This window comes from Desmodus rotundus, chromosome 5, assembly GCF_022682495.2.
Source record: "Desmodus rotundus isolate HL8 chromosome 5, HLdesRot8A.1, whole genome shotgun sequence".
In the NCBI taxonomy this organism is placed as follows: domain Eukaryota; kingdom Metazoa; phylum Chordata; class Mammalia; order Chiroptera; family Phyllostomidae; genus Desmodus; species Desmodus rotundus.
This window is the reverse complement of record NC_071391.1, coordinates 5669784-5697321: the sequence shown is the minus strand read 5'-3', so window position 1 is coordinate 5697321 and position 27538 is coordinate 5669784. Positions and strand designations below refer to the sequence as shown.

At 50.8% G+C, this 27538-nt stretch overlaps 3 protein-coding genes across 6 annotated transcripts in view; 1 reads left to right on the top strand and 2 right to left on the bottom strand.

The window, feature by feature from the left end:
* Positions 1-813: 813 nt before the first annotated feature.
* PPP2R5B (protein phosphatase 2 regulatory subunit B'beta) lies at positions 814-9003 on the top strand. Of its 3 annotated transcripts, none has more exons than XM_045183294.3 (14): positions 814-1179; positions 1857-2116; positions 2827-3023; positions 3642-3743; positions 3874-3966; positions 4065-4195; positions 5250-5309; positions 5411-5519; positions 6025-6078; positions 6152-6202; positions 6323-6442; positions 7285-7412; positions 7609-7800; positions 8213-9003. In XM_045183294.3, the coding sequence occupies exons 2-14, from the start codon at positions 1918-1920 to the stop codon at positions 8358-8360; spliced, it is 1584 nt and encodes a 527-aa protein (XP_045039229.1). In that variant the 5' UTR covers positions 814-1179; positions 1857-1917; the 3' UTR covers positions 8361-9003. The 3 variants fall into 3 exon arrangements, with proteins under 3 accessions (XP_045039229.1, XP_045039228.1, XP_024429844.1); XM_045183293.3 differs by having other exon boundaries at positions 1653-2116; XM_024574076.4 differs by having other exon boundaries at positions 821-1179; positions 1653-2116; positions 7699-7800.
* Positions 9004-9112: 109 nt separating this feature from the next.
* Positions 9113-12099, bottom strand: GPHA2 (glycoprotein hormone subunit alpha 2). Of its 2 annotated transcripts, none has more exons than XM_024574077.3 (4): positions 12003-12099; positions 9798-9900; positions 9449-9633; positions 9113-9339 (listed from the first exon to the last, which is right to left on the bottom strand). In XM_024574077.3, the coding sequence occupies exons 2-4, from the start codon at positions 9898-9900 to the stop codon at positions 9238-9240; spliced, it is 390 nt and encodes a 129-aa protein (XP_024429845.2). In that variant the 5' UTR covers positions 12003-12099; the 3' UTR covers positions 9113-9237. The 2 variants fall into 2 exon arrangements, with proteins under 2 accessions (XP_024429845.2, XP_045039231.2); XM_045183296.3 differs by lacking the exon at positions 12003-12099 and adding an exon at positions 10246-10290.
* A 220-nt stretch (positions 12100-12319) lies between these two features.
* The window catches only part of MAJIN (membrane anchored junction protein), a 35483-nt gene continuing 20264 nt past the window's right edge, over positions 12320-27538 (bottom strand). The window contains exons 7-15 of the mRNA XM_045183493.2: positions 26493-26538; positions 23203-23278; positions 22897-23022; positions 22016-22047; positions 21618-21709; positions 20356-20419; positions 14329-14401; positions 13419-13533; positions 12320-12579 (exon numbers count right to left, since the gene is read on the bottom strand). Coding sequence (XP_045039428.1) covers positions 12534-12579; positions 13419-13533; positions 14329-14401; positions 20356-20419; positions 21618-21709; positions 22016-22047; positions 22897-23022; positions 23203-23278; positions 26493-26538 — 670 coding nt within the window. The 3' untranslated portion in view covers positions 12320-12533. The remainder of the gene's footprint in view (positions 12580-13418; positions 13534-14328; positions 14402-20355; positions 20420-21617; positions 21710-22015; positions 22048-22896; positions 23023-23202; positions 23279-26492; positions 26539-27538) is intronic.

Sequence of the window (27538 nt, the reverse complement as noted above, 5' to 3'; positions counted from 1 at the left end):
TTAGTGTAGGGGCGTGGAGTTCGAGTGTATAAAGAGTATTGGGGTCCAGGGTCCTAGGAAGGGGCCAAGGGAACTTCTGGCAGGAATGTCCAGCTCCTGGAATGCTATCTCTACCTTGGATACTCTGCACAGGCTTTTCAACAAGAGACCCCACATCTTAGGGCCCAGAGGGGCTGGGAGGTCTGTCCAGGCAGCCCAGCTTGCCTGCAGGGGGTGGTGGCAATGCCAGGGAGCACCTCCAGCTCTGATGCTTTGGCACCCAAGGCTGGCCCTTTAAACCCCAACACATGATGTCACCTTAGACAGTAAGGAATGGGAGGGGGACTGCAGGCCTGAGGATGGACTGCATTTCCCAGCAGTCTCCTGCGTGCCACACCCCTCCCGGCAGGCATTGGCTCACCAAAGACTATTAACCAGCCCAGTGCCGGTTTCCAAGGAGATTGTAAAGTGTCTGGCCGTTCTGGGATGAGGTGGGGTTCCCACGGGGTGGAACGGCTGGGGCACAGGTGGAGCACGCCAAATCTTGGGGTCTGGCATAGTATCGGGCCTCTGTCACTGTCCTGTCATCACGCCTAGCTTCCTGGTGCAACCTCCCGGAGTCCTCCTCTTTCCCTATGCGGCCTCCCTTCCACGAACCTAGGCGCCCAGCACCGTTTGAACCTCACTCCGCTCTGCCTCGTCCTCGTGCCTGGGTGCTCGCCGGGGCTACCCCTTTGGTCTGGCACCCCCCCTTTAAGCGGTGCGGAGACTACATCTCCCAGCGGCCCCGGAGCTTCCTGACGCAGCCCCCCCCCACCCCGCCCCCTGCCCGCGGGGAGGTGCGGGCCTGGAGGGGGGAGGTGACTTGATGTCATCCTGAGCAGCTGGGCGGCGGGTGCCGGTGCGCACAGACTGGGGCTCCCGCGGCGACGCGCTGCGCTGGGTTGGGTCCCGCGACTTGCAGAGAGGTCCGTGCGCTGCCCCGGCCAGCCCCCAGCCCACCGAGCGCCCTCCCCCCGACCGGGCGCTGAGCTGGGGGGGCATGCTCTGACCCCCCCCCGCCCCCGAGCTCGAGAGGGAACCCAGGAGCGCCGCCGCCCAGCACCCAGAGCGGAACCGCTGTGCAGAAGCTCTGAACGGCTGCCCCCTCTCCACCAGCAGCCCCTGGGGTCTGGGGCCCAACGTCTGGGCTTCTGAGAAGTGAGTGTCCCCCCCACAGGGAAACAGATGAGATTTGGAGAGTGAGGAAGGAGAGGCTGAGGTGGGGGAGGGTGCAGGGTCCTAGGAGGGAGCTGACATGGGGATAGGATCCCCATTCTCCGCGAAGTCTGCAGTTGCGGGATTAGTGGGGCAGCAACGGGGTCCCATTCTGTTGGGGGCCAGCGATGAGGACCCGGTTCCCAATCTAGGCAGGGGCTGTCTTGCGATATAGGCTCTATTCTGATAGGGGTTGTTTGGAGCTGGGCCATTCAGTCTGAGCGAAGGGAGGGACACGGCTCCCACTGAAGGGGCTGCACCTCTCTTTGGGGTCTGGGCAAGGCAGGAGGGAAAAGAGGGCTTGGGCACTCAGCAGCACTCACCCACACGCTGGCTTTCCTGGAAAAACTGACAGGCGCTCTCTCTCTCTCTCTCTTCCTTTCTGATCTCTCTCTGCCCTGACTTCGCTTTCAAAGAGCCAGGGTGGGAACCCTGACTGGACTCATCGTGACCCCCAGAAAGGACCTGAGGCCTGAGCCATCCTCCTCTCTACCGTGCCTGCCCCCCAGGACTGGGCAGTTTCCGAAGGCCCTGGGGGGGGGGGCCCAGGACTGTGGTTGTGCCCCCCCCTCCAGGATGGGCCCAAGTTAGTCAGCCAACCCTTGATCAACACCCTCCAGGGCCAGCCGGAGCGAGCGGGAACCCCAGGGTCTCTGAAGGCTTGACCACTGCCTCACTGTCATGGAGACGAAGCTGCCCCCTGCGAGTACCCCTACCAGCCCTTCTTCCCCGGGGCTCTCGCCTGTGCCCCCACCGGACAAAGTGGATGGCTTCTCCCGCCGTTCCCTCCGCAGGGCCCGGCCCCGGCGCTCCCATAGTTCTTCTCAGTTCCGCTATCAGAGCAACCAGCAGGAGCTCACTCCACTGCCCCTACTCAAAGGTGAGCCCAACTGCTGCTGCCAGGGCATCACAAGCCAAGCTGCAGGGGGTAGGGAGAAGCGTCAGAGGGAGTTTGGATAGCCCCTTCCAGGCAGGGACTCCACCTTCCGAGCTGACCCCCACCCCCAGCCCTCTCTGCTGACGCATGGCCTGACTGGCCTGTCATTCTTGGAGGTGGGGCATCTGGAGGTGGCGCCACCCTGGGGGGCAGACCAGGGCCAAGGGTGGGGCCCACAGCCTGGGTTCCAGGAGCCCACTAGCAACCCAGGCCTGGCAGGGTCCTGGAACAGGTGTTTGGAGTGGCTTCTTGTGATCACTGTGTAGTCAGTCTCCCTGCCTCTGGGACACAGGGCCTGAGTGGCTGTGCCAGGGGCACCCTAGAGATCCTCAGGTCTGACCGTCCACCCTACCTCTGCCTCTTGGAACAGAGCACCACTTATGAGAGGGAGACAGTGGCTGTTTGGGGGCACCTGTGGAAAGCCCAGGTGTCCAGGATCTGTCACCTTGCTTCCACATCAGGCCATCATGCCCTCTGAGTCAGAGTTAGGAGGGAGAGACGAAGCTCCTTTACCCCCCAGGAATGGAGGGTGGGACAGGAGTCGTTTGCTCTCTGAAGGAATGGGGATAGCACAAGAACATGGGGTCTGGGTAGGGGAGGCTGCCCTAAGAATTATGGGGTTCGCCCAGGCTCAGCCCCTCCCTCCTTCCCAGATGTGCCGGCCTCTGAGCTGCATGAGCTGCTGAGCCGGAAGCTGGCCCAGTGCGGGGTGATGTTTGACTTCTTGGACTGTGTGGCCGACCTGAAGGGGAAGGAGGTGAAGCGGGCAGCGCTCAACGAGCTGGTGGAGTGTGTGGGGAGCACCCGGGGGGTCCTCATTGAGCCTGTCTACCCAGACATCATCCGCATGGTGAGCACCCGTCACGCAGCCTCTGGGGAGGGTAGGGGTGGCACAGGAATGTGACTGATCTGCCTGTGGGCTCCTGTGTGGAGAACAAACCCAATACTCTTCTGCTTGGCCGCAAGTCCCACATCTTCCCTCCGCACTGTCCACCACGGCACCTGGCCAGTGCCAGCGTAGGTCAGTCAGAGCCCCCAGGGCCTGTCTCACCCTGCGCTTTTGTTTATACTCTCCCCAGGCTTGGTGTGCCCCGCCTCCCACCCCACGCCCCTGCTCCAAGTCCCTTATCGCTGTGCCCGGCTCAGGTGCTGCTTCTTCCTTGAAGCCTCTCTCAATGCCCAAGCTAGAAATCTCCCTTCTGATGGCTAGAATATCTGCAGACCTTACTACTTTCCATCTCGTCTTCCCTACTGGACTGGACCCAGCAGAGGGCAAGGATGTGGCTTGTCCACCCCTGGGTCCCCAGCCCCTGGCTCAGGGCTTCCATGAATTTTGTCCTCAGGCAGTGACTGCCAAGGAGTGACTTGCTCACTGGGGCAGGTGCTGAGCCCCGTCACAATTTTGGATGAGGGACCCCCTGGCTTCTGCCCTCGAGGGCTCCTTAAAGAATCTGACTCTGTCCCTCAGATCTCAGTGAATATCTTCCGGACCCTGCCACCCAGTGAGAACCCTGAATTTGACCCTGAAGAGGATGAGCCCAACCTTGAGCCTTCGTGGCCACATCTGCAGGTATGAGGGCCGGGGAAGGCAAGGGTCTGAGTTTCCATAAAGATCCGAGGACAGAGGACGAGGGCCATAGGGCAGGGCGAGTGGGGGAGTCTGTTCCTTAACTCACCTTTTTGCCTGTCCCCTCCCCCAGCTGGTATATGAGTTTTTCCTGCGTTTCTTGGAGAGCCCAGACTTCCAGCCCTCCGTGGCCAAGAGATATGTGGATCAAAAGTTTGTCCTGATGGTGAAGTGGGGAGCCCAGGCCGGGGGGTGCCGTGGGGCAGGGGCAGGCTCCCAGAGGGGCGTGGTCTCTCTCCTGACCCTTGACCCTGGGTCCCACAGCTCCTGGAGCTGTTTGACAGCGAGGACCCTCGGGAGCGTGAGTACCTCAAGACTATCCTGCACCGGGTCTATGGCAAGTTCCTGGGGCTCCGGGCCTACATCCGCAAACAGTGCAGCCACATCTTCCTCCGGTAGGTGCCTGCCGCCTGCCCCGTGGAGGCCTGGAGAGGAAGGGGCAGAGCTGTGGGGGAGGCCGGGGCACAGGCTGCCAGGCTGGCCAGCCCCATGGAACTCTGGTTTACTGAATTCTTTCTTGGCAACGTATCACTTGATATTGATTATTCAAAGACGGTGAGGTCAGCAGAGAAAGGATGTTGATTTCCATTTTACAGATAAAGAAGTAGAGGTTTGCAGGGATTAGGTCCGTCCAGGGGGGCCTAGGACCTAAATCTTTTGCCCCTATTGTGCTCAGCCGTGAGGACCTGTTGGAAGATCCTTTCTGCAAATGCATGTTGAGCTCCGATGCTGGCATGGCCTTGCAGTTGGGACTGGCTCTGGACTGTATTTGAGTTGCGTTCGAATGTTTGGGTGCTCTTGGACAAATTATTTAAGCTCTCACCTAGTTTCCTTATCTCTCAAATGGGAGCAATAGCTGTATCAGGGACATTCATCAAGATGACGTGAGGCGGCGCCTCCAAAGCGCTGAGAATGGCACCGGGACCAAGCCCGGGACTCTGAAGTGTTCGCTCTGATCGTTATTAGCTGCAGAATGGCTGCACCTGGACCCCTGTCCTTCAGGAGCTCGGAGCCCCTGAGAGCCCTGGTTTATTAACTTTGGGGCGAGTTTCATTGAACCACTGAGCCTCGAGTTCTTCCTCTGTATAGTGGATCTAGTAAGCCCTGCCTCGCAGGATCCTTTAGAGAAGTACATAGCGCAGAGCAGATGCTCTAAGTGTTTGCCATCCGTTTGGTTGACTGGCGTGAAGAGGGAAGGGGCCAGGCGAGGTGCCTGCTGTCCGGGTGGGGACCAGGTAAAGAGGGCTAGGGGCCCTCACTGGGCGGCTCAGGGGTGGGTGTGGCTCTCAGCGGGGCCTGGTTATAGGGTTTTGGGCAGGGAGCATGGCCTCTGGGTTGGGAGTGAGTTGGCTTTGCGTGCAGGGTTGGGTGGGCAGGCAGGATGGCTGGGAGGGTCTGGGCCTGCTCCGCTCTCTCTGAGCCCCTCACATCCTTCTCTTCCTCTCACAGGTTCATCTATGAATTCGAGCACTTCAATGGTGTGGCTGAGCTGCTAGAGATCTTAGGAAGGTGACTCTCCCTGGGCCTCAGCCAGAGCATTGGCATTCTGGGAGGAAGGACTGAGGCCTGGTCGTCTGAGCCCCACTCCTCTCTTCTGCCCCCCTCCTCAGCATTATCAATGGCTTTGCGCTGCCCCTGAAGACCGAGCACAAGCAGTTTCTGGTTCGGGTCCTGATCCCCCTGCACTCCGTGAAGTCGCTCTCCGTCTTTCACGCCCAGGTAAGGCCCAGGCCTGGCCCTGCCCAGCAGAGAGCTGATGGAGTCAGCGCAGTCACCTGGCTCAACCTGACACTCTGGCTTCAGCCACATTACGTCACCAATTTGGGGCACCCTCTCTCACCTTCTCTTTCTCCACTAATTCTGTTCTGTCCGCCTTAGAGCATCTCCGTGACCCTTAAAGGCTGCCGGGCACCAGCTCTGTGAAGCTGCCCAGCCCCTCCCTCTCGCCCTGCCCTGGCCAGGGTTGAAGTCCCCGCCATCCATATTCCCGTAGACTGAGATACAGATTTTCATCATGGAACTGTCTAAAACTTATGAGGACTGGTTTGCTGAACATTAGCCCTGTGAGACCACCACTGTGTCCCCACACACCAAGCGTGGTGCCTGGGGCATCCTAGGCTGTCAGGAGATGCTTGGTGAATAAGGGTGGACACAGGAAGTGAGCAAGCGTCTGGCACCCCATCCCGGTCCTCTCCTGACCCCAGTCTTCTCCCCCCGACCCCAGCTGGCATACTGTGTGGTGCAGTTCCTGGAAAAGGATGCCACCTTGACAGAGCATGTGAGTACCTCGGGGGGAAGAGGCAAGTGTCCGTCCCTGCAGGTCTGACTCCTTTCTGCCTCCCCTCCCACAGGTGATCCGGGGGCTGCTCAAATACTGGCCGAAAACCTGCACCCAGAAGGAGGTACGCAATCGGGCTTGGAACACCACCAGAGGGAGGTTGGGAGAGCTCAGCTTCCAGAGGGCGGTCGGGCATGTGGCAGGGGAGGTGGAACCACTGCCCTGTGTCCTTCCCCCTCTGCAGGTGATGTTCCTGGGGGAGATGGAAGAGATTCTTGATGTCATCGAGCCCTCCCAGTTTGTGAAGATCCAGGAGCCCCTCTTCAAGCAGGTGGCTCGCTGTGTGTCCAGCCCCCATTTCCAGGTACCGGTGGGGACTGGTGAGGATGGGAGCCCGGGAATGGACTAGGAAGGTTGGCCAGTTGGGCCAACTTGGGTCCGTCTGCCCTCTGGGCCCTCCTTGAGTCGGGTAATGGGGAGACGCTGGACTTAGAGTGAAGAGGCCCTGGGTCAAGCCTCCCATCGGCCGAGGGGCCTTGGGCAGATCACTTTGCCACTCTGGGTGTGGTTACGCTTCCGAATCTGTAACGTGGGCCAACAGTGACCTCTCCAGAGGGTGGTGGTGAGGCCTTCGCAGGGTGTAGTGTAGAAAGTACGTGGACTGCACTGTAATAATGCAGTCCACTGGGGCTGTCACCACTTCTCTCCTTTTGCTGGTGGCTTTCAGTTTCATTAGTCCCACTTCAGGGCCCAGCCAGGTCCCCGCGTCACAAGGCTGGCTATAACTAGTGTTCTTCCACGTGTGTGTGCAGACTGTCTCCCATTCTCTGGTGGAAGTCAGTTCTCCCTCACAGTGATTCTGGTACTTTAGTTCAACACACCTCTTTTGATTCTTACAATAGCCCTGGGGAGGTAGACATTATTAGCCCCATTTTACAGATGAGAAAACAGGCCAAGAGGTTGAATGCCTTGCCCACGGTCAGGTGGCCAATGTGTAGAGGAGCTAGGATTCAACCCTGAGCACTGGAGGCCAAATCCAGTGTTCCCGCTCCCTCGTCACATTGCTTCCTCCAGTGGGACAGATGAGTCCGAGGAGGGGGTGTGAGGAGGGCAGGTGCCCTGGGCTTGGGGCGGGGGTGGATACCAGCCCTTGCACATGCAGGGAAGCCCCCGCCGGGCGCTCACTGTGCCATCTCGCTGCCCCAGGTTGCAGAGCGGGCTCTGTACTTCTGGAACAACGAGTATATCCTGAGCCTCATCGAGGACAACTGCCACACTGTGCTGCCTGCTGTGTTTGGGACCCTCTACCAAGTCTCCAAGGAGCACTGGAATCAGTGAGTGCCCAGGCCTTGACCTAACCCACAGAAGCTGGGTCCAGGGTGTGTCAGTCCAGACCTGGGGTTACCCCGAGCTGGAGAGAACGAGGGAAGGCGTCTGCCCGAGGGGAGCTGAGGGGCAGTGGGAGTGGCAGGCAGAAGCCAGTGCCTGGTGCCTGCGGCTGCTGCACTGCACGCTGCGCACTGCGTTCAGGACACAGGGATGGACAGAGCTCTGCATGGGGAGGTGGGGCCAAACTGAAGTTGCTGTCACCGCCTCACTCCTCTCCCTCGACCTGCCAAGAACCATCGTATCTCTGATCTACAATGTGCTCAAGACCTTCATGGAGATGAATGGGAAGCTGTTCGATGAGCTCACCGCCTCCTATAAGCTGGAAAAGCAGCAGTGAGTGCTGGGGGCCTGGGCGCTGAGGAAGGGGCGACAAGGAGTAAGGAACTGCCTTCTCACGGTTGGAGGGGAGGGAGCCCGGGAGGATGACCCCACATCTGATCTGATCAGATATTTAAAGTCCCTCCTCACATCCCTGGCAAGTGCTGGCCCGCTCATGCCCACCTCCCCACTGCATTGTCCAGTCACCCTCCCAGGTGCCCCTTCCAGGTACGGAGCTTTGACCCCCTGGAGTCTGCTGCCACTCAGGGCCAGGCTCAACCATCTGCTCCATGGCCAGCCTGTCCTCAGTGACCTCCTCCAGGAGTGGGAGGTTCCTGTCAGCCCCCCTGTGGATGAGTCGGTAGTGCGGTAGGCTGACTGCAGTCAGGGCTGCAGGTAGGGGAGCTGCCTCACCCTCTCCCCCCAGGGAGCAGCAGAAGGCCCAGGAGCGTCAGGAGCTGTGGCAAGGCCTGGAGGAGCTACGGCTACGCCGGTTACAGGGGACCCAGGGGCCCAAAGAGGCCCCCCTCCAGCGCCTTACACATCAGGTGGCCACCAGTGGGGGTCAGAGCTAGAGATCCCGTGGAAGGGGAGGCACTCAACCCAGAGCTATCAGTCCCTCCATCCCCTCTCCTGCCCAGGGGCCCAGAGAGACACACACCTACCCCTGGCCTCACCAGAGTGGGCTTGGAGGGCTCCCCGCCTGGCCCAGCGTGGGCAGCTTTCACTGTGGGGGAGGAGGAGAGGAGCTGGTGGTTCTGGCAACAGAACTCTCAGGCCCTTGTGGCAGGCCTTGACCAGGGCAAGCTTGACCAGAAGCTGCCATCAGGGATCTCCCTGCCCCGAGAAGCTGGGCCCCAGACTGCAGGCAGGTCCCCAGCCCCTGCTCCAGGCCGAGGGCAGTGGGACTCAGCTCCTCACACCTCCCACCTCGTGCCAGCGCGAGGTCCTTCCTCACCCTATCATGGGCTCCATGGTCTATTTATTCTCCCCTGCTCACCCCCAACACAGACGCTGTCCTGGGCCTGGGGCACCCTCCCTCCCTCCCCTCCCTCCCCCTGTACTTTCTTGTCCCCTTTTTATTTATTGGGCAGGGGGAGGGGTGAGGGCACAGGCAGAAGAGATTCCCCATGTCCTGAGGCAAGGTGGAGTCACTGTTCCCCTGGTCTGTCCCCCTTCCCCTGGCTGGGGGTAGACTTAATAAAGACAGAAACTCGAGGACTGCTTGCTTTATTAAGGGATGGGGACCAAGAGGAAAGTGAAATGATGAAAGACTGGTTAGGAGGCCAGGCAGAGGCAGGGAAGAGGCAGAAGCGCCCCTCTTTTCAGGAGGAAACAGTCACTGAATCTTAAGCGGGTGGGAGCTGCTGTCCTCAATGAGGCTGAGGATAAATGGGAAGTCCTCCAACTCAGTCCCTCTGACCAAGCGGAGAGAGGTGGGGCAAGGGTGGGCTAGAAGCGTGAGAGGCGACACATGTCACACTGGCAGGCCTTGGCCGTGAAGATCTCTAGCTCCTCCCTCCGGTCCCCCCCACACTGCAACTGCACCTTCACCTGTAGGGGAGAGGGATCCACGTTCCAGTCTCCTTCCTCAGGCCGCTTTAGACCCCCGTCCCGTCTCCCCCAGCCCTCAATGAGCCACCGTGGGGCTGGGCACCCTCACCTTCCTCAGGCCACTGATGGTGCAGCATTGAGAGACGGAGGTGACATTGTGTCGATAGCCGCTGGCCACCAGCACGGAGTACCGGGAAGGGAAGGCGCTGGACTCACAGTGGCCCACACAAGCCTGTACCACATGGGAGCCCTGGCAGGTGCCTTGGCGGTCACTTCGCACTGTCACATTGAAGGCTAGAAGGAGACAGGCGAGTGGTAGACAGCACCTCTGCGAAGACTCGCCTAGCTCCTGTGGCCTGCGCCCTCAGTGCGGGTCTGTCAAGGGGGCTGCCTGCCCCTCCACCCAGGCCATCAGCATTTTTGCTCCCACCCAGCTCTCTGCGCCCAGGGTTACTCACGGTGCAAGTGGCAGCCTGGGATGGCCGCCTGCTGACCCCAGCCTTCAGTGATCACCAGGAACAGCAGGCAGGAAAGCAGGGTTTGGGGGGACGCCATGGGCATCTGAAACACAGCGGGCAGGCAGATGTCTGCAGGTGGACAGGGAGTTCTTTAAAGGCCGCCTGCTTCCAGGTGAATCAGCAAGGCTAGGTTGGCCTGTCCGACTGGGGTGAGGCGAGCCTGTGGGTGGGGCTGTCTTTTCCCTGCACCTGTGTCTCTCTAGGTGGGTGTCAGTGTGAGCCACTGTTTCTGGATGTGTCAGCCCACTGTGTGTCAGCCCACGGTGGTGATTTCCCCCTGCATTTCTGCCACCACACAGGGCACAAATATCTGCCTCCCTCCATCTGCCCCATCTTGGCCTGCAGGACCCCAGGCCTTCTCAGGGCTCCTCCTGCCTTGGGGGCTTACCACTTCCAAGGCCTGGGAACTGAATGGCTTGCTGCGTGGCTCCTGTGCCTGCTGCTAGTCTCTGGCCGGTGCTGGTTCTCCAGATTTTTATTTGCCCACATTTGGAAGCCACACCCTCTTGGAGATTGGCTTTCAGGCTGCAGTCCTGCCAGAGGCCTCAGAGCAATCCCACCTAGGAGATCCTGCCCTAGTCTGAGGTGTGGTCCTAGGAGGATGGCTTCTGCTGCTTTCTGCTTCTCCTCTGTCCAAAAGCTGCCCGAGGTCCGGGGCTGGGGCAAGCGAGGTGTGCAGAAAAGCCCAGGAGCTGGTGGAGTGGGCCCAAGACTGGGCCTAATTGTGGCCATCTGGCTTCTCTTTGCTGTGTGGCCTTGGGCAGGACACTCCCATATTGGGGGCCTCAACTCCCAACCTTAAAACTACTAAACTCAGCCCTGCCTGCCTCCTTACCCCACTGCAGAGAACAGGGTCTGGGGAGGTTCATGTGCACAAGGGGGATGACACCAGAAGCCATCTCCTGAGATGTGCTTGGTGGCAGAGCCAGAGGGAGAGGGGACTTCTAAGTCCATTTCAGAGCTTCACTTGCACTATCAAATGGAGGGCTTTTTCATCTGGGGGTCAGCTACAAAGTGGGCACCCCCCACCCCCACCTCAGTCCCTGGAACAACCGGGACCTGACTCCTGGAAGAGCCTGAAGAGGTGGATCCCAGCAAATCCCACAGTTCAGTCCAGCTCCGGTTCTGGTTACAGGTGAGGCAGCTGAGGCTCAGAGGAGGAATGTTTCTAAAGGTCACACAGCCAGTTACTGTCAGGGCCAGGTGGGAACCCAGTTCTCCTGCAGCCATGCATGGTGCTAAATGAGACTTGGGACAAGAATGCGGCAAGTTGGAAAAAGACCCCTGGTTAACAGTCGTTGCAGGACTGAGGTGGGGGTGGAAACCAGAAGGAAGCCTGTGGTGATCTGGCCCTCACCAAGCTGCTCAGAAGGTCAGAGCCAGCCGCACAGGCTGCCAGGGCTGGAAGCCACTGGAGAGCCCAACAAATCCTACTCCTTCGTTTTCCAGATGAGAAAATAAGAACCAGAGAGAAAGCGACTTAGCTGCGGCTTCGTTGTAAGCTAGTCAAGAGTCAGAATGCTCTCAGGCCTCCAGATTCTGGAGTCGTGCCTTTCGGCACTTCGTGAAGCGGGTCATGTTTGGGACAGCAGGGCAGAGGCTGTAAATGCAACTTGCCCCTAGTCCTCCGGTCCTGATAGGTGGCGGCTTCCCCTTCAGCCCTCCTCTCCCCAGAGCCCAGGCCCCTTTGCAGCAGCCACCTCTTCTCTTCTCCCCACCCAAGGTGAAGGCAGCAAAACAAGGAATGGCCAAGGGACCCAAGCGGTCCAGCCCCAACATCATGGGAACCTTCCAGCACCTGACAGATACATCAGCTGTTGGAAGACCAGAGGTGACAACGGTGCATTACTTCACAAGATGGTCCATTCTAATAGTAAATATCTCTAGCGGTTAAAAAAGTGATTCCTTCGTCCTAGCTAAAATGAGTTTCCATAAATTCCCAACAATTACTTCCCTCCTCTGTGGCCATACAACACAAACCTAACCTGTCTGTCACGGATCAGCCCCTGGGTTACAAGACGACAGAACTCAGGGCCCTGGTCTTCTCCAGGGGCCCTAACCTGGACCAACTTGGGTAATTCGATAAACTTACCTGCGTCACTGTCAAAAGCCAGAGGGACAGGTGGGTGGGAAGCATTTACCTACCGAGAGGCTGCCCTTTGGGCCAAGCTGGGTGCCCCGCAGAGGATGACTTTTGAGGGTCAGCAGGACCCAGATCAGCGAGTCTTGCAAGACCCCGCTCCCTAACCCCAGCAGGGGACTGTAAAGTCTGCTGTGCGGTTCAGACCCCACCCCCTCACTGCCACGTCAACAAGCAGGTACGCCCACCCGGGGCAGGTTTCAGGCATCGCTTCCCTGTATCTTGCAGGAAGAATTTGCTCTCTCTCACACTCTATTTTACTGAACCCAGTCAATAACTGCTCATAAATAATTTATTGTCTTAGGATCCTAAGTGCCAGAGATGAAAGACCTAAATTGAACCTCAGAACAGTACAATTGTCAAACTAGAACATTTTAGAAAGTTCCATTCTGTTTCTACTGTCTTAAATTGAAAAAAAAACATTTCATTGGAAAGGGGAAAAGGACAAGGCAAACCAACGGGACTCAGGGAGTTTGCGGCAAGCAGAGGACAATCACTGGGAGAGGGCACTCTTGCCACCGTCGTGTGTGGAAGGCTCACTGGCTGCTCCTTCTGAAGAAATATCGAAACGGGAAGAGAGAGCTGCAAGAAAGCAAGCGGAACAGGTTGAGGCTCTAGAGGTCCCATTCTCTTCTCCCAGGTCGCATTAGGGCTCCATTAGCTAGGGCATTTTTGCTCTGGGGAACCAATGAATGGAAATTCGAGTCTGGAACAGCATTTGGAAACGTTACAAATTAGATTATCCTCAGGCGGGGAAACAGAACTGCAACGGGATGGCTGAGCTCTAGATGGATACAGGGATATGCTAACTGTCCTCTGCAAAAGTAACTCTGCAGACACAGCCTAGATTCAGAGGGGAGAAGAGAAGCATTTTGGTCACCAAATCATCTAAATGAGCCAAATACAATGAGACCAGTCTCTGTCCAGGCAGTATTTATGGGACCAGGCCCAAGGCTGGGCACACTGGGTGGGATGGGCTGTGTGAAAATGGACAAAATGCAGTTTTTATTAAATCCACAGTTAAGGGCCCTGGCTGGTGTGGCTCCGTGGACTGAGTGCCGGCCTGCGGACCGAAAGGTTGATGGTTTGATTCCCTGTCAAGGCTCACGCCTGGGTTGCGGGCAAGGTCTGAAGTTGGAGGGTGCGCAAGAGGCAATTGATCGGTATTTTCTCTCCCTCTCTTTCTTCCTCCCTCCCTCCCTCTCTAAAAATAAATAAATATTTTAAAAATTAAAAAAAATTAATTCCCAGTTAGAGTCCTTGTGCTCAATCTCATCTGCATCATCTCTCCTAAACAAAGCAGAGATTGTGCAGGGAATCTGCTATCTTTCTATTCTAATTTCCCGAGACTCAGTGAGGCCAACTGGGGAGGTATTTCATTCTGGGTCGCAGCTGGATGGCAGGAGAGAAGTCTGTCTTACCTTAAAAACGCAAAGAAGCCGCTGGTTCCCAGGTCTGCACGTCCTGGTGGAGATGGACTGCTCTGCTGCCCTGACGGGATAATATCCCCTGCCTGGCTGTCCTCCCACCTAGAATCTGCAAGGAAAACATGCAGGCAGGGGAAGCTCTTGGTCCGTAGGCTAAGTTCATGGGAGCAGAGGCAGGGCACTCACAGCATGAGCCAAGGGTGGCCTCACACCTGGATTTTTGAAGCCAGGTGACTTGTTTGTTCTGACTTTCCCAATTTCATCTCACTCAGAAGATGCTATTCTGTCCCTGGAGTATTGTCCCTGCCCGATATTCTTACACTATTCAATTCCCAGCCACCCACCACAGCTGGTGTCCTCACATGGATGACAACTTGTTGAAGAACTCCCTTGCTCACTACATCCCTGCCTCTGTGATAACTGCAGTCCATACAGAATCCCCATGCTGGTTAGAAGATCAGCAAACTGGAGGACAACACTCGGACATGCATTCCTGGCCTTGCCCAGCATCCGCTGCACCTTCAGTGTTAACGCTGACGCCCGAAGGGAAGAGGTGAAGAGACAGTTTCCCTGAGATCGTTCTCCATTAAGACAGAAAAGCGAAATACACCACCCCACACGGAAATGCTCTGAAACACTGGGAGCATCAGTTCCACTATCGAAAGCACGGAAAGGACATGCATTGCCTCCCTTCCCTCCTCTTGGGAGCTGGATGAGGGGTGGCTTCTATAACTCAAGGGCCAGGCCCAGACTGGAGGGTGGCCAGGGGGCACCTCCATGGGAACAAGGCACATCACCCACTGAGCACACGAAGACTCAGAGCTCTGTGCTGCTCTGCTTACCAGAAAACTAAAGGGAACAGGACAATTATTAAAGGACAATAAATGAATTTCCCAGCACCTACCCTGTTCCTGGACATCTGCGACACCAAATGCTGGGGTCTCCTGACATTCCTGCTGGGTTTTTCTTTCCTTGTTCTATAAAAAGAGGGCCAAGAAAAGTTTTAAACTTTACTCCAATACAGCCTGGGAGTCTGAATGCTATTTGCTGGTGAGCTGATTTCTCACAGTGCTGGGGCCTGGCTTCTGACTGCCCAGGCAGGTTCTAGATTTCTGTCTTAATGACAGTCCTTTTCCCACTTCAGCTTCCAAACCACTGTCCTGCTAAAATCACGTGACTTAAGAGCCAGAACAAACCAAGCTGGGTTTAACTTATCATTCCATATTACTGAATGCCAACTATTAATAAGGATAAATATTGAGGTTTCAGGAGTCAGAAGAACCCTGGCTTTCCTGTGGAGAGATGTATGGTCTATGTGGTAAGGCTGACATACAGACTAAGTGTTATAAGGTAGGGTGATAAGACTGCCCCATGAATCTATAGAGTGCTGTGGTTGATGAGGAGGATATGCATAGAGCAGGCGGAGGTTAGTCAAGGAAGACTTCACAATGGAAGTGCTGTTTGAATGGAGCTGTGATGTACGAGTGGGATTCTGTCATAATGGGGGTTACTGGGGGAGAGGAGGTGGTGAAAAGAAGGGCATTCCAGACAGGGACAGGAAGTACAAAGGCACAGTGCCATTAACAAATAAATATGATCAGCATGGCTAGAGCTGGAGCAGGAGAAACACGACCACAGCATAAGCAACCAGCATGCTACAGCGTAATCTCACGATTTCTCCTGTGCTATCACTTTACAAGGCTTCCTTGGACATCCTACAACCTGGTCCCAAGCCCACATTTCTGGTAGACACCCTGACAGTCAGACACGTGGTTCATATATTTTCTTTGAGAATCTCTGCCAACTCACCACTCCCCTCACCTGGGCAGAACCTGAGGGCCCAACCACCCAGCGGTGCTGGGGAGTTCCTTGAGCCGTTTTGCTGGTGAAGAATTCTACAGCAAGGGGCTGCAGACCATCAAGGTAGGTCTGGGAGGAAGAAGCATGGCAAGCTCTAGGGAAGTTAGGATACAGCCTCCACTCTAACATAAGCTGGTATTTCCGACATGAGCTTTTCCACAAACCATCACATTTTGGACCACATACACAGCCACTTAAGTCATATTCCGATAAAAGTGAAAGGAGCCCTGGCCAAGTGGCTCAGTTGGTTGGAGCGTCGTCCTGTACATCAAAGGCTGCGGGTTTGATCCCCAGGCAGGGCACATACGTAGGTGATGGGTTTGATCCCCAGCAGGGGTGCGCACATGCGAGGCAGCCAACCGATCCCTGCTTCTCATGTGAACATTTCTCTTTGTCCCTCTCTATCCCTTACTCTCTCTCAAATTAATAAACATATCCTCGGATGAGGATTTTTTTTTTAAGTGAAAGGAAACTAGGAATAAAGGAGACAATCTCTCACCCTCTTCTGGTCAGGGTAGATACGGAATTCAGAGGGTCCAGCTCTGATTTCTAGCTTGAGGGAATGATTCTTACGAATTTAGTGAAACTATGGTTTGGGGCTAAATCCTGCTGCACTGGCCCTAATGAAAGAATCTAATAAGGTTGGCAGTGGGAACCAAAAGGGCAAAAGCCCTAGGGCAGAGGTCAGGCCTACTTCTGAAACACGGAAGAGTCCCCTCACCTTAGTACTTTCTGTCCTCCTGAAATCTTGAGAGTTCTTCTTAGGAAAATGTTGACAGAAAAAAAGCATTATAGCTGAGACTGAGGATTAAGACTGAGGATATACTGTCTTAGAGATCCTCAGAGACTCTGCCCCACCCAGCTTACTGGCCCACCCAAGCTGCTTTTGCATATGAATGGCTGGTCTTGGCTCTTGCTGCACAACTTCCTAAATCCTCTGGAACAAGCAGGGTCTCAGTGAACCCCAGGCCCAGCACTAGCAGCAGCTAGCCAAGATTCACTGCTTGGCTTCTACTGGGAATCTCCAAGCCCAAAACAAGTAGCAGCCATCTCAGATTGCTCTACAGCTCAGGTGGGGTAGTCCCAGGCAAAACACAAGTGGGGGCTGACCTTGGCCTGCACCACCCAGGAAACCCAGGGCCAGTGCACCCAGTGGACAGCTACAGACCACACAGAAGCCCCACCACCCTGCCCCTGCACAGCAGGTAGAGGGTGGAGGTCGGCGGTCACAGCTAGTCCTTATAGCTAACTGGCCTGGGTAAATCCCTTCCATTGATCTGTCAACTATAACCAAGGCTTAACTAGAAGAGGTGGGTGTACTCAGCCCATAAGAAGGACGTATCTTGAGTACCCAGCCTGGGTGGTAGAAGCAGCTGTGCCACTGGATCCTACAGGACGCCTACTACATTAGGCCACACTACCAAGACATGGAGTCAAAGCAGCTCTACCTGATACATAGAAACACACACAGGGAGGCTGCCAAAATGAGGAGACAAACATGGCCCCAATGAAAAAACAGATCAAAACTCCAGAAACAGAGCTAAGTGAAATGGACATAGTAATCTATCAGATGCAGAGTTCAAAACACTGGTTGTAAGCACGCTCAAGGAACTCAGTGAGGACCTCAGCAGCATAAAAAAGATGCAGTCAGAAATGAAGGATACACTAATTGAAATAAAGAACAATTTACAGGAAAACAACAGTAGAGTGGATGAAACCGAGAATCAAATCAACAATCTGGACCATAAGGAAGAAAAAAAGAACCAATCAGAACAAGAAGAAACAACAATCCAAAAAATGAGGGTAGTATAAGCAGCCTCTGGGACAACTTCAAGAGGACCAATATTCTCATCATAGGGGTGCCAGAAGGAGAAGAGAACAAGGAAGAAGTTGGAAATCTATTTGGAAAAAAAAAAAAAAATGAAAGAAAACTTACCTAATTTGGTGAAGGAAATAGACATGTAAGTCCGGGAAGCAGATAGAGTCCCAAACAAGATGGATGCAAAGAGGCCCACTCCAAGACACATCATAATTAAAATGCCAAAGGTTAAAGATAAATCTTAACCTTAAAAGATTCTTAAAAGCAGCAAGAGAAAAGAAGATAGTTACTTACAAAGGAGTTCCCATAAGACTATCTCAAAAGAAACTTTGCAGGCTAGAAGAGACTGGCAAGACATATCCAAAGTCATGAAAAGCAGAGACCTACAGTCAGGATTGCTCCACCCCGCAAAGCTATGGTTTAGAATCAAAGGACAGATAAAGAGCTTCCCAGACAAGAAAAAATTAAAGGAGTTCATCATCACCAAACCATTACTATATGGAATGTTAAAGGGACTTAAGAAAAAGATCAAAACTATGAACAATAAAATGGCAAAAATACGCATCTATCAACAACTGAATCTAAAAAACAAGCTAAGCAAAAGAACAGAGACAGAGTCATGGATAGGGAGAGCATTTTGATGCTTGCCAGATGGGAGTGGGGTGTGGGGGAATGGGTGAAGAGGTGAGGGGATTAAGAAGCACAAATAGTTACAGAATAATCAAAGGGATGTAAAGTACAGTATAGGAAATGGAGTAGCCTCAGAACTTGTACGCAGGACGCATGACATGAACAATGGTGGGGGGGTTGCCTGAGGGAGTGGGGGTTGCTGGGTGGAGGGGGGCAGAGGGGGAAAAATCAGGACAACCATAATAGCATAATCAATAAAATATAATTTTAAAAAAGACTGAAGGTATCACCTGGGACATCCAACAGGACACAATACCCTGAAAACCAAACACAAGGTTGTCGTCTGCATGTTCCGGGCCAGATCTGCTTGGAAGTGCAGTTTGGACAGAGGTGGCAAACAAGCAAACAAACAGAACGATGCACGTGACAACCTGTTTCACTTCTGGACCAATTCATTTGTTCTTCCATGTTTCATCCTTCCAACGTCTGGATCTCTAGGTCTAGGACATGGGGTAACCAAGGGGATGGGTCTGCCCTCCCTTCCCGTTCTCCTCAAAACACCTTCTATGGAACCAGAGACCTTATTCAGGTATGTGTCGTATTCTTCTAAGCTTTCCCCACATAGGCTTTCAGTGTGTTCAGACAGGCATAATCCACGAGGTGGTCCCACACCCTAACTTCCCCTAAAAAGCAGAGAAAATACTAAGCATTGGGTCATAGGAGCAAATTCAACTTTTCCAGCTGAAGTGGCTCACACTGAAAGTCACTGTGATCACTTTAATTTAGGAGAAATCCTCTCTCTGGGAACAGGGTCTACAATGGAGACTGTCTTTGGGCTTTGAGTCAAAACCAATAAACCTACTCCTTTTGGGGTTTTTTGCTCATAGTTTTTTCTAAATTCAGTATCAGGCTGAAAGGTAATTATGCTGAATAAGAAACTGTGGGTACAGTTCTTGAGGGAGATGATCTGTCGAACTAAGAATAGGAAGGTACAAAGGGTAGAGTGATGGAAACATTCCTTTAACAGCGATTATGCTGGTTGTATGGAGTGTCTTCGTTCTCTAGAGCTTCCTGCACTCCTCTTGTACTTTTCCAGTTCTTCTTCCCTCTCAAAAGGGTGAGAGGAGAGAAGAGGGCAACTATCTGCCTAAAATCACTCCATGGGCCAGCTGGCCATGGCACAAGGAAGCCCTGCAGCCCACACAAGTAGAAGTCTGAGCCTGAGAATTCACCTTCCTCCAACTAAACAATTAGCTTCTGGAAAGAAACCCAATTTTACATGTTTGGGTGTACCCCGGCATCTAGCACGATGCCTTGCAAACAGGAGACAGAATCATCATTTAGGAGTGAAAATCATTTCCCTTTTCTACTTAAAAATATTTTACAGGGAGTCCTGTAACCTTGAAGGTAACTCCAAGCTCCAGAGGCGCTGGCTTGCAGTCCCCAAAGCACTGTACTCTCTCCTCTCGGCTTTAACTCTCTGAGCTAATAGAGGCAGCCTCCTGGTCTGGGTGAGGTTCTCCCATGCGGTCCCTTTGTATCCGGCACTTCCTGTACTCCTGCACACAGCACGTGTATCAGTAATTACACAGCTGGATTGTTTGGGAGAGAGCGTGCTATCCCTAGGGGTTTTTTTGTTTTTTGTTTTTTTTTTAATTTTCTATTTATTTATGTTTAGAGAGAGTGGAAGGGAAGGAGAAAGAGAGGGAGAGAAACAACAACATATGAGAGAGCCATCAATTGGTTGCCTTTCACACACCCCCAACTGGGGACCTGGCCCACAACCCAGGTATGTGCCCTAACTGGGAATCGAACCGGCGACCCTTTGATTCACAGGCTGGCACTCAATCCACTGAGCCACACCAGCCAGGGCTCCCTAGCTCTTGGCGCATAGTACACTCAGTAAAAGTTTACTGAATGAATGCACATAGAAATGTTTGCTTGCTAACTGATCATGTAATGGGTCCGGGGAAGGCGAGGGAGGTGAGTTAAGAATGTGTGGATACTTAAGGTCAGAGCCTTTGGAGAGACAGAAGAGAAAAAATATATAAATAACAGCTATTTCAAGAGAGAAGGAAAAGACAAAGGGTGTTATTTTAGAGACTACTATGGAAAACAAGCCCTGAAATGGAGTATACAAGTATCTGAACAGGGAACAGACCTCACAAATAAAATCAAATACTACTGGGGCCAGCCCATCCCTGCTCTAAACAAGCTTTCTCTTACCAGTATCCTGTGCTGTCACGTGCCTAGATTGTCTGTGAAGACTACATGTTCCTAGACTCAGACCCCAGTGTAGATGAAGGCAAAAAGGCTTCTACAGAGAAAATCCTATACTGGATCCTACCTCAGTTCAACAACCCTATTTTCTTATTTGAACTGCAGAGTATAAGAAGTGGCTTTTTCAGCTGAGAAAAGAACTCTTAACAAAAGGATTCATCGATGTGTATAGTGTCATGCAGCTACGGTTGGGACAGGTTGTGGCAAGGACGAAACCCAAGATTGAGTTCAGTCAATTCGGTCTGCAGTAAGGACCAAGATGTGCTGGTAACAGGAATCCTGACTTGCTTGTAACAGAGCAGGAACAGTCAAGAGCTTCGAAGTCTCCATTGTTGTGCTTACCCTGCTGGTTTCCATAAGGAGCTTCTTTTTGCTGGAACCTTGGCTGGAAGTCCTCATTTTGGCCCTGAGGTGGAGGGGGGAAGCCCAGGAATTGTAACTGGCAGAAACAACATTGCCACATTCAAGCAAATGTGGCTCAAATGAATATTTCAGCAGGTTGGCTATTTTTATACCACTCCTGGCCTACAGACTAAATTGTGTGGCCAAATTCTCTTTGGGTGCTGCTTTAATTCACAGTAGAATCCTAATTTGAGACATTTAGAGATCTAGTGGTTGAGAAAAGAAAAATGGATTGACAGCAGGTATCAGATTTTGAAATAGCTGATGTTGCATACAAACTCAGAGAAAGGGAAGATGTGAAGCTTCATCTCCACGGAAAATTCAGCGAAGTGGAACCACGCAAAGCTTCACATCTGCAAGCACACTCCCATTCCACCTGGCTGGGAAAGGAGCTTCCTCACCCCTCAGGGCCACGTGCATTAGGAGGATGGAGGAGTCAGCTTCCTCATGATCTACCTTCGCTGCCCTTGACTGTCTTGGGGCCCACACAGTGCCGGGGGGAAAAAGCAGCTGCTCTCTGCGAACCCAGGCTGAGAGCACTTTGGGCTGGGGAGCAAACCACACCTTGGATTATTCCAGCAGCCCTCTCTGGTACTAATTAGAATGACTGAACTGTCTTACGGACTCGCTCTGTCCCTGCCAGAGAATCAGAAGAAGAAAGTAAGTAGCCTCCTCAATAGCAACTTCAGCATATTAGTGATGTGCTCAATATTCCACTTAATAGCACAGCACCACACCCTCCTGTACACATTTATATTTTAGATTGGACTTTCTTTTTACATAGAGTTCTAAAAGCTTACTGCTCACTAGGCAAAACAGAATTACAGTTTATTTGTTCTTACTCTCTTGAGGGTTTCCCTATGTCCTTATATATCCTGGAACTTTTTACATCTTGTGTCTTCTGTGTTTTTTTGGTAGTACAACCATAGTAAGTACTCACTGAATATATTTTGAGTGCACTTGTATAGATCTGATTGCATTTTTTCCTCAGCCTTCATCTTAAACAGAAGAATCCTATTTTGCTGAAGAAGGTACTGTTCAAATTATACTGCAAATACCAATTTGCATCCACCCACCGGAAGAGCCAGGTACCAATGAAACCCTGAGAAAGTGACTCGCTCAAGGACAAGATCAACCAGCAGCAACAGCTGGCAAAGCGTAACTGGAATGCAGGATTTTGACTCTCTCCCAACACCACCAACCTGTCCAGCCCGGGCCTGCTGGGGGAGCTGGACACTTCCGTGCGTTTCCGTTTCTTCCTCATGGCCCCTGCTGCCTCCCTCTCAGTTAGGACCTTCAGAGAGGAAACAGATGCCTGTGACTCCTCTTTTCCAGAGGTCCCTACCGTTCAGGAGGGCATCATGAATGCCCCACCTTTAAGTTGCCAAAGGCAACTTTGCCAGCTTTGCAAGTAGGGCAGACATTCTGTTAGAGACAGTCTTAATCTAGCCAAGGGGAAAGAGATGGTCTCATGCATACAATTCTGATTGGACCTGGGCAGCAACAAGAGACAAAGTTAAAGGAAGAGACTAGAGTGGGATTTTTTTACAACATGAAGCAATAAAGGCAATTTTCACATCACATACAAAAGGCAACTTACCAACCCAAGAGCACTGTCATTTATTGGTTTTCCTACAACAGAAAATTTAAATGTCAAAATGGATCAAGTTGGATTTCTGGCTACCATTTTACTTCTCAAAACTGTCCTACACAAAACCTCCATGTACGTATGCCCTTCTCCCTTCTGCCTGGTACCACTTACCCTAGAAATACAGTCTTCAAAAATCTATTCCTCCCCTATTTTAGAGCTATTATCACCTACAAGCTGAAAATCGCAGAGTTTGCTTTACACCATGTTCTAACAATATGCCACTTATTTGGGGGTCCCTACTATGAAACAAAAGGTGAAACTTCAGGCATCAGTGACAAATTAATTGGGGAGATATTCTGCAGCAAGGCCTTTGCACCCTTTCCCAAATCAAACTGGCAGGTGTCTACTTGTCCCTCTATGAGTAAAAAGAGTGATGGCCCTTGGGGTTAAAAATTGGGAGATAGTGCTTTAAGATATTCGGTGAAAGTCACTGAATACTCTAAAATGGAAGGAAGTATTTATATAATCTCTTTCACTGAGTGGTCATTCTCTCAGACTTTGTACTTACTTTCCATCTTCCAGTATTTATATATTTAATGGTTTTAACAACTCAAAGAGATAGATATTATTATTATTATTCACCATTTCACAAAGCAGGCACAGAAAGATTAAGAAATTTATCTAAGGGCACAGAGATTAAGTGACAAAGCCACCAGGATTTGCGCCAGGCAGTCTGGCGTAGAGCACATGCTTCTGACCTACACACAGTGTGGCAACAGGGCCTAGTCTGCCTGGCCATTCGCCACATTCAGCTGGCACCTCTAACCCACGGAACTCCGACTTTCCCCTTTTTCCTTTGCTCCCACCCACACTTCCAGCATTCTACTTACCAGCTGACAGGTTTTCATGAAACCATTTCATCTCCACGTACAGAGTCAAAACAAATGGATAGGGGACCAAGGCAATTTCCCCATGTTTGAATTTCAGGTGGGACACTCTCTCCCATCTGCTTTTATCTGGTAAATGGTGCTAAGGAGTGCGGGAAGACGTCAGTATGAATACCTGAGTACTATTTTAGGGATAAGACTCTTTCTCCTTTCCCTGACCTACCCTCCAAACTGCCTACAGGTTTGGTGCTTCTATTTCAATCAACAATTTGCACTGTAGCTCACTCCCATCCAGAAATGAAAGGATACAGGGAAATACAATGAAATGTTTTGTAGTAAATGGCTGCAGGTTGTCCAGGTTTCCCAAGACCACACGAACAGAGTCCTGAAAAAAACAATGGAAATGACTTTAATCCTCTCTAGCCTCAGCAAGTCTTTCCATATATACTTGTCATGGCTCTTCACACACCCCATATTCTATTAAAGCTGAACTACTTGCTGTTCCCTGAATGTGCCTTCCTTCTGCATCTCCGTTTCTATGCCCATGCAGTCTGTTCCCTCCGCCTGAAATGCCCTTTCCACTCATCAGCATATGTCCAAATCCTACCTACCTTTAACGTATATAGTTCATCACCAGAAAATTTTCCCTGATTTTCCAAGTTGTAATTAACCATTAGTCTCAAACTGCACAGTAATTAGCTTTGGGCCTACCACATTCCATGTACATATGTTTTATTTTCCTTACTGAGAAATCTCCTTGAGGTAGACTATACGAGGTCTGTCAAGAAAAAGTCCAGCCATTGTTAATGTAACCAGAATGGTTCGCATGACATCGATGTAACCTGGCAGCCAAGGAGAATGGACTGGAACGTACATGCGTGAACAATGATGACTTCACTGTACTGGTCAGTGGAGGCGGTAGGTGCTATTGAGTGAGCACATGTACTGTGAGACTATTGCATTCAAAATGCCTGAGCAAGTAGAGCAACAGATCTGCACCAGGTTTTGCATTAAGCTTGAACATTCCTCCCCAGAACTATTCAGATAATTCAGAAGGCCGAAGCTATAGGCAACTGGTGATTGGCAGCTTCATTAGGACAATGCACCCACTCATGCATCACATCTTGTGCAGAGTTTTTTGGCAAAACATCCAATCACCCAGGTGACCCAATCCCCCTACAGCCCAGATTTGGTGCCCTGTGACTTCTGGCTTTTCCCCAAACTAAAATCACCTTTGAAAGGGAAGAGATTTCACACCATCGATGAGATTCAGGGAAATACAATGGGGCAACAAATGGTGATTGAGAGAACTGTGTGAGGTCCCAAGGTGTCTACTTTGAAGGGGACTAAGGCATCATTGTCCTCTGTGCCATGCTTCTTGTATCTTGTACCTTCTTCAACAAATGTCTTTTTTTTTTCATACTACATGGCTGGATCCCTTCTGGATAGACCTCGTATGCTGATTTATTTTAGTGTCTCTCTTGTGGTGTCTACCATTGTGGGTGATGTGTGACAAGTCTCCAGTAAACATATACTGAATGAACAGTACTGGTATTTACTGATACAAAGTTCTTTTGCCTTTGCTTAAGTCAAATCTTTTCTTCTACTCTTTAAAAATCTTAATTGATTAATCTCTAATTAACCTGTGCTTATCGGTATACACTAATTAAATGATTTGGTATCATAAAAAGACCGTTAGATTTCTAGGGGGAAAAAATCTGAATTTCAGTCCTAGCTTTGTCATTTCATCTAAGCCTCGTTTCCATCATATTTGGGCTCACAGAAGGTAGGAAATGTGTCTTGTTTATCTTTGTATTCTCTGTACTAAGCATAGTATCTAGTTTATTTATATATTTATTGAGTAATCACAATGGCAAGTGTTATTATTTTGATACATATTAACTCTCATAAAACCCTATGAGATAGATACTTCTATTATCCTCATTTTACAGATGAGGAAACTGAGACAAAGAGAGATGGAATAACTTATTCACGGTTTCATAGTTAGTAATGGTACAGCCAAGATATGAACCCAGGCATGTCTTAACAATTAGGTATAGTGCCTATCAATAAATATTTTCTAAATGACTGAAAGAGAATAATTCCTGCCTCAAAACCAATGAAAGTGAGAGAAACAGCATATATAAAAAGCACTCTGAAAACATTAATGTGATTATATATGCATATGAATGCTGTCTAGCTAGCATTTATTGAGCTACTACGCGGCAGGCATTGCACACATCTACTCCTGATCCTCTCCTGAAGACAGGCACTACCTACCAACCTCACTGACAGGTGAAAAAACAAGACTCAGAGAAGGTAGGTCACCTGCCCAAAGTCACACTGTGAAGGCGGAACTGGAATTCATATCCAGGTTTGACTGGTTCTAACGTCTATGCTCTCTCCGCTTTACTATGCTACCTTGAGCTCTTCTCTGTCCAAATTAACCGGAGTGAAGTGAATTAATTCTGCTCTACTCAGAATTAAAATAAGCAAAAAACTGCCATGGTCCTATATTGCTATTTATAATGATGTTTCTGAGGTCCTGTGAGATCCTAATGTTATGTTTCGATGCTTAGCCAAAGAGCCACAGGTATCTTTAGGGCTATGACTCAAATTTTCGGTTTTCACAGTTTTGTGTATCTAATTATATTTGAATTCTTTGAAATGTGGCAGCATATGTTTTAATAAACCACAATAATCATAAATCACTGAGTTGTGAAGTTATAAGAGATTAAATGACTTTAAAACTCTCGTTTTAGTCCTGGCTGGTGTGGCTCAGTGGATTGACTGCCAGTCTGTGAACTGGAATGTTACAGGTTCAATTCCTGGTCAAGACACATGCCTGGGTTACAGGCCAGGTACCCATTTGGGGGTGTATGACAGGCACCCAATCAATGTTTCCCCCTCCCTTCCCCCTCTCTGAAAAAAATAAAATCTTTAAAACTCTCATTTTACCAATGAGACAATCAAGACCTGGAGAGATACATGATTTGCTGAGGGTCACACTACTAATTAGTGGCTTAGCTCCTTGCCCAGTACTTTTACCAATTTATAAAAACGTCCACCTGTTCAGTCTTCTTCTTGTGTGAAAACCTAAAGCTAGAGGAGCTGGGTAGAAAAGGAATGAAAATAAAGTGGGAATAAAGCAATGGCAAATGTTTCCAATTAAGATGAAGACACAGCAGCCTTGTCTGTGTATTTACAGTTCAGTTTCCTGAACGTCAAGTACCAGGCAGTGGTTGGGATGGTGAGGTTTCCCAGAGCCCTGGAAGGCGGTACTCCGCCCAGTCCTCCGGAACCTTTCTCTTTGCCAGCTGCCACAAATGAGAGCTGCCTATGGCTGGGAACGCTGGTAGAAACAAAATAACTCTCAGCCTCAAAAGCTGCTGACATTTCAACTAGGAAAACTGAAAAAGGATACAGGCTTTAATTTCCCTGGAAAAACAGTAAAATTTCTTTGCAGAGGAAATGTGGCAGGGAGAAGCCAAGCAATCAAGTGGACTTGTGACTCAGTAGGTTAGAAATAAGTGAAATCAGGATATAGACACATCCTCGGAAGAACAACTTTCCCAGAAGTTGTCAGCTTCTTTCCCTACCTCCAGCTCCTGGATGATGACTTCCTTATTCTCTACATCTTCCCTTCTAGAAGGTAAATAAACAAGAGGTGAGTAAGCCAAGAAGGAAAGCCCTGGAAACAGCAGACAGTAGAGCAAAAAGGACACTTGCACTGAGCTAAAGAAACATGACTACATAACAAGTTTGTGTGCCGACCCTGGGCTCATGGGAGGAAGTGATGACCTAGGTGGCGTGGTCTGAGAATTGGCACAAGGCTATATACCAAAATACCTTCTCCCAGGTATTTTGCCAAGGTATTTTACTAACTTGCCAAGACCCGACATTCCCACTGTGAAAGCTACTAATTTGTGAGACCATTTGTAGTCAAGTATAGTCTGATAACCCCTAGGGGTCCCCAAGACCCTTTCCAGGGGTCTCCAAGGGAAAAACATTGTTTTCAGAATACTAAGATGTTATTTGCCTTTTTCACTGGGTTAACCTTTGTCATCATTAATGCAAAAGCAACAGTGAGCAAAACTGCCTGTATTTGAGCATAAATCCAGCCAGCTGCACTAAACTGTACTAGCAGTTATAGTAACCTTTACTGCCACACATAAAAAAAAAAAATCCAGCTTCATTTAATACCCTTTAGGAAGCAGTAAAAATTTAGTAATTTTATAAAATCCCAACCCTTGAACACATGTCTTTTTAATATGTTATAGGATAAAACGGAAAGTATGCATAAGGCACTTCTGTACCTACGGAAGTACAGAGTTGTCTGGAGGAGACGCACTTGTGCCATTAGGCTGCAAACTAAGCTACCTGCTCTTCTCATGGAACAGCGATTTACTTGGATGGTCAGCTGACATACAAACTATGGTTGTTATGAGACTTGGTAATGTGACATTTTCTCAAAAATGAACAGTGAGCTTATCAATTCAGGTATTTATTGTAAAATGACAACTGATAGTACTTGTCAGTGATAAATTTTGGGATTTTAAGCAAAAATTTGCACTTTGGAAAACTTCTGTCCACCACTATGAGATTGGCAGGTTTCTGATGCGACTGGTAGTGATATTAACAAATA

Bases quoted from the DNA above. Each gene is read 5' to 3' on its own strand.
- PPP2R5B (XM_045183294.3), top strand. From the start codon at position 1,918: ATGGAGACGAAGCTGCCCCCTGCGAGTACCCCTACCAGCCCTTCTTCC. The intron at 3,967-4,064 runs GTGAAGTGGGGA...TGGGTCCCACAG, and splicing joins ATCAAAAGTTTGTCCTGATG to CTCCTGGAGCTGTTTGACAG. The intron at 5,310-5,410 runs GTGACTCTCCCT...CCCCCTCCTCAG, and splicing joins CTGCTAGAGATCTTAGGAAG to CATTATCAATGGCTTTGCGC.
- GPHA2 (XM_024574077.3), bottom strand. From the start codon at position 9,900: ATGCCCATGGCGTCCCCCCAAACCCTGCTTTCCTGCCTGCTGTTCCTG. The intron at 9,634-9,797 runs GTGAGTAACCCT...GTCTCCTTCTAG, and splicing joins CCCAGGCTGCCACTTGCACC to CCTTCAATGTGACAGTGCGA. The intron at 9,340-9,448 runs GTGAGGGTGCCC...TCTCCCCTACAG, and splicing joins CCATCAGTGGCCTGAGGAAG to GTGAAGGTGCAGTTGCAGTG.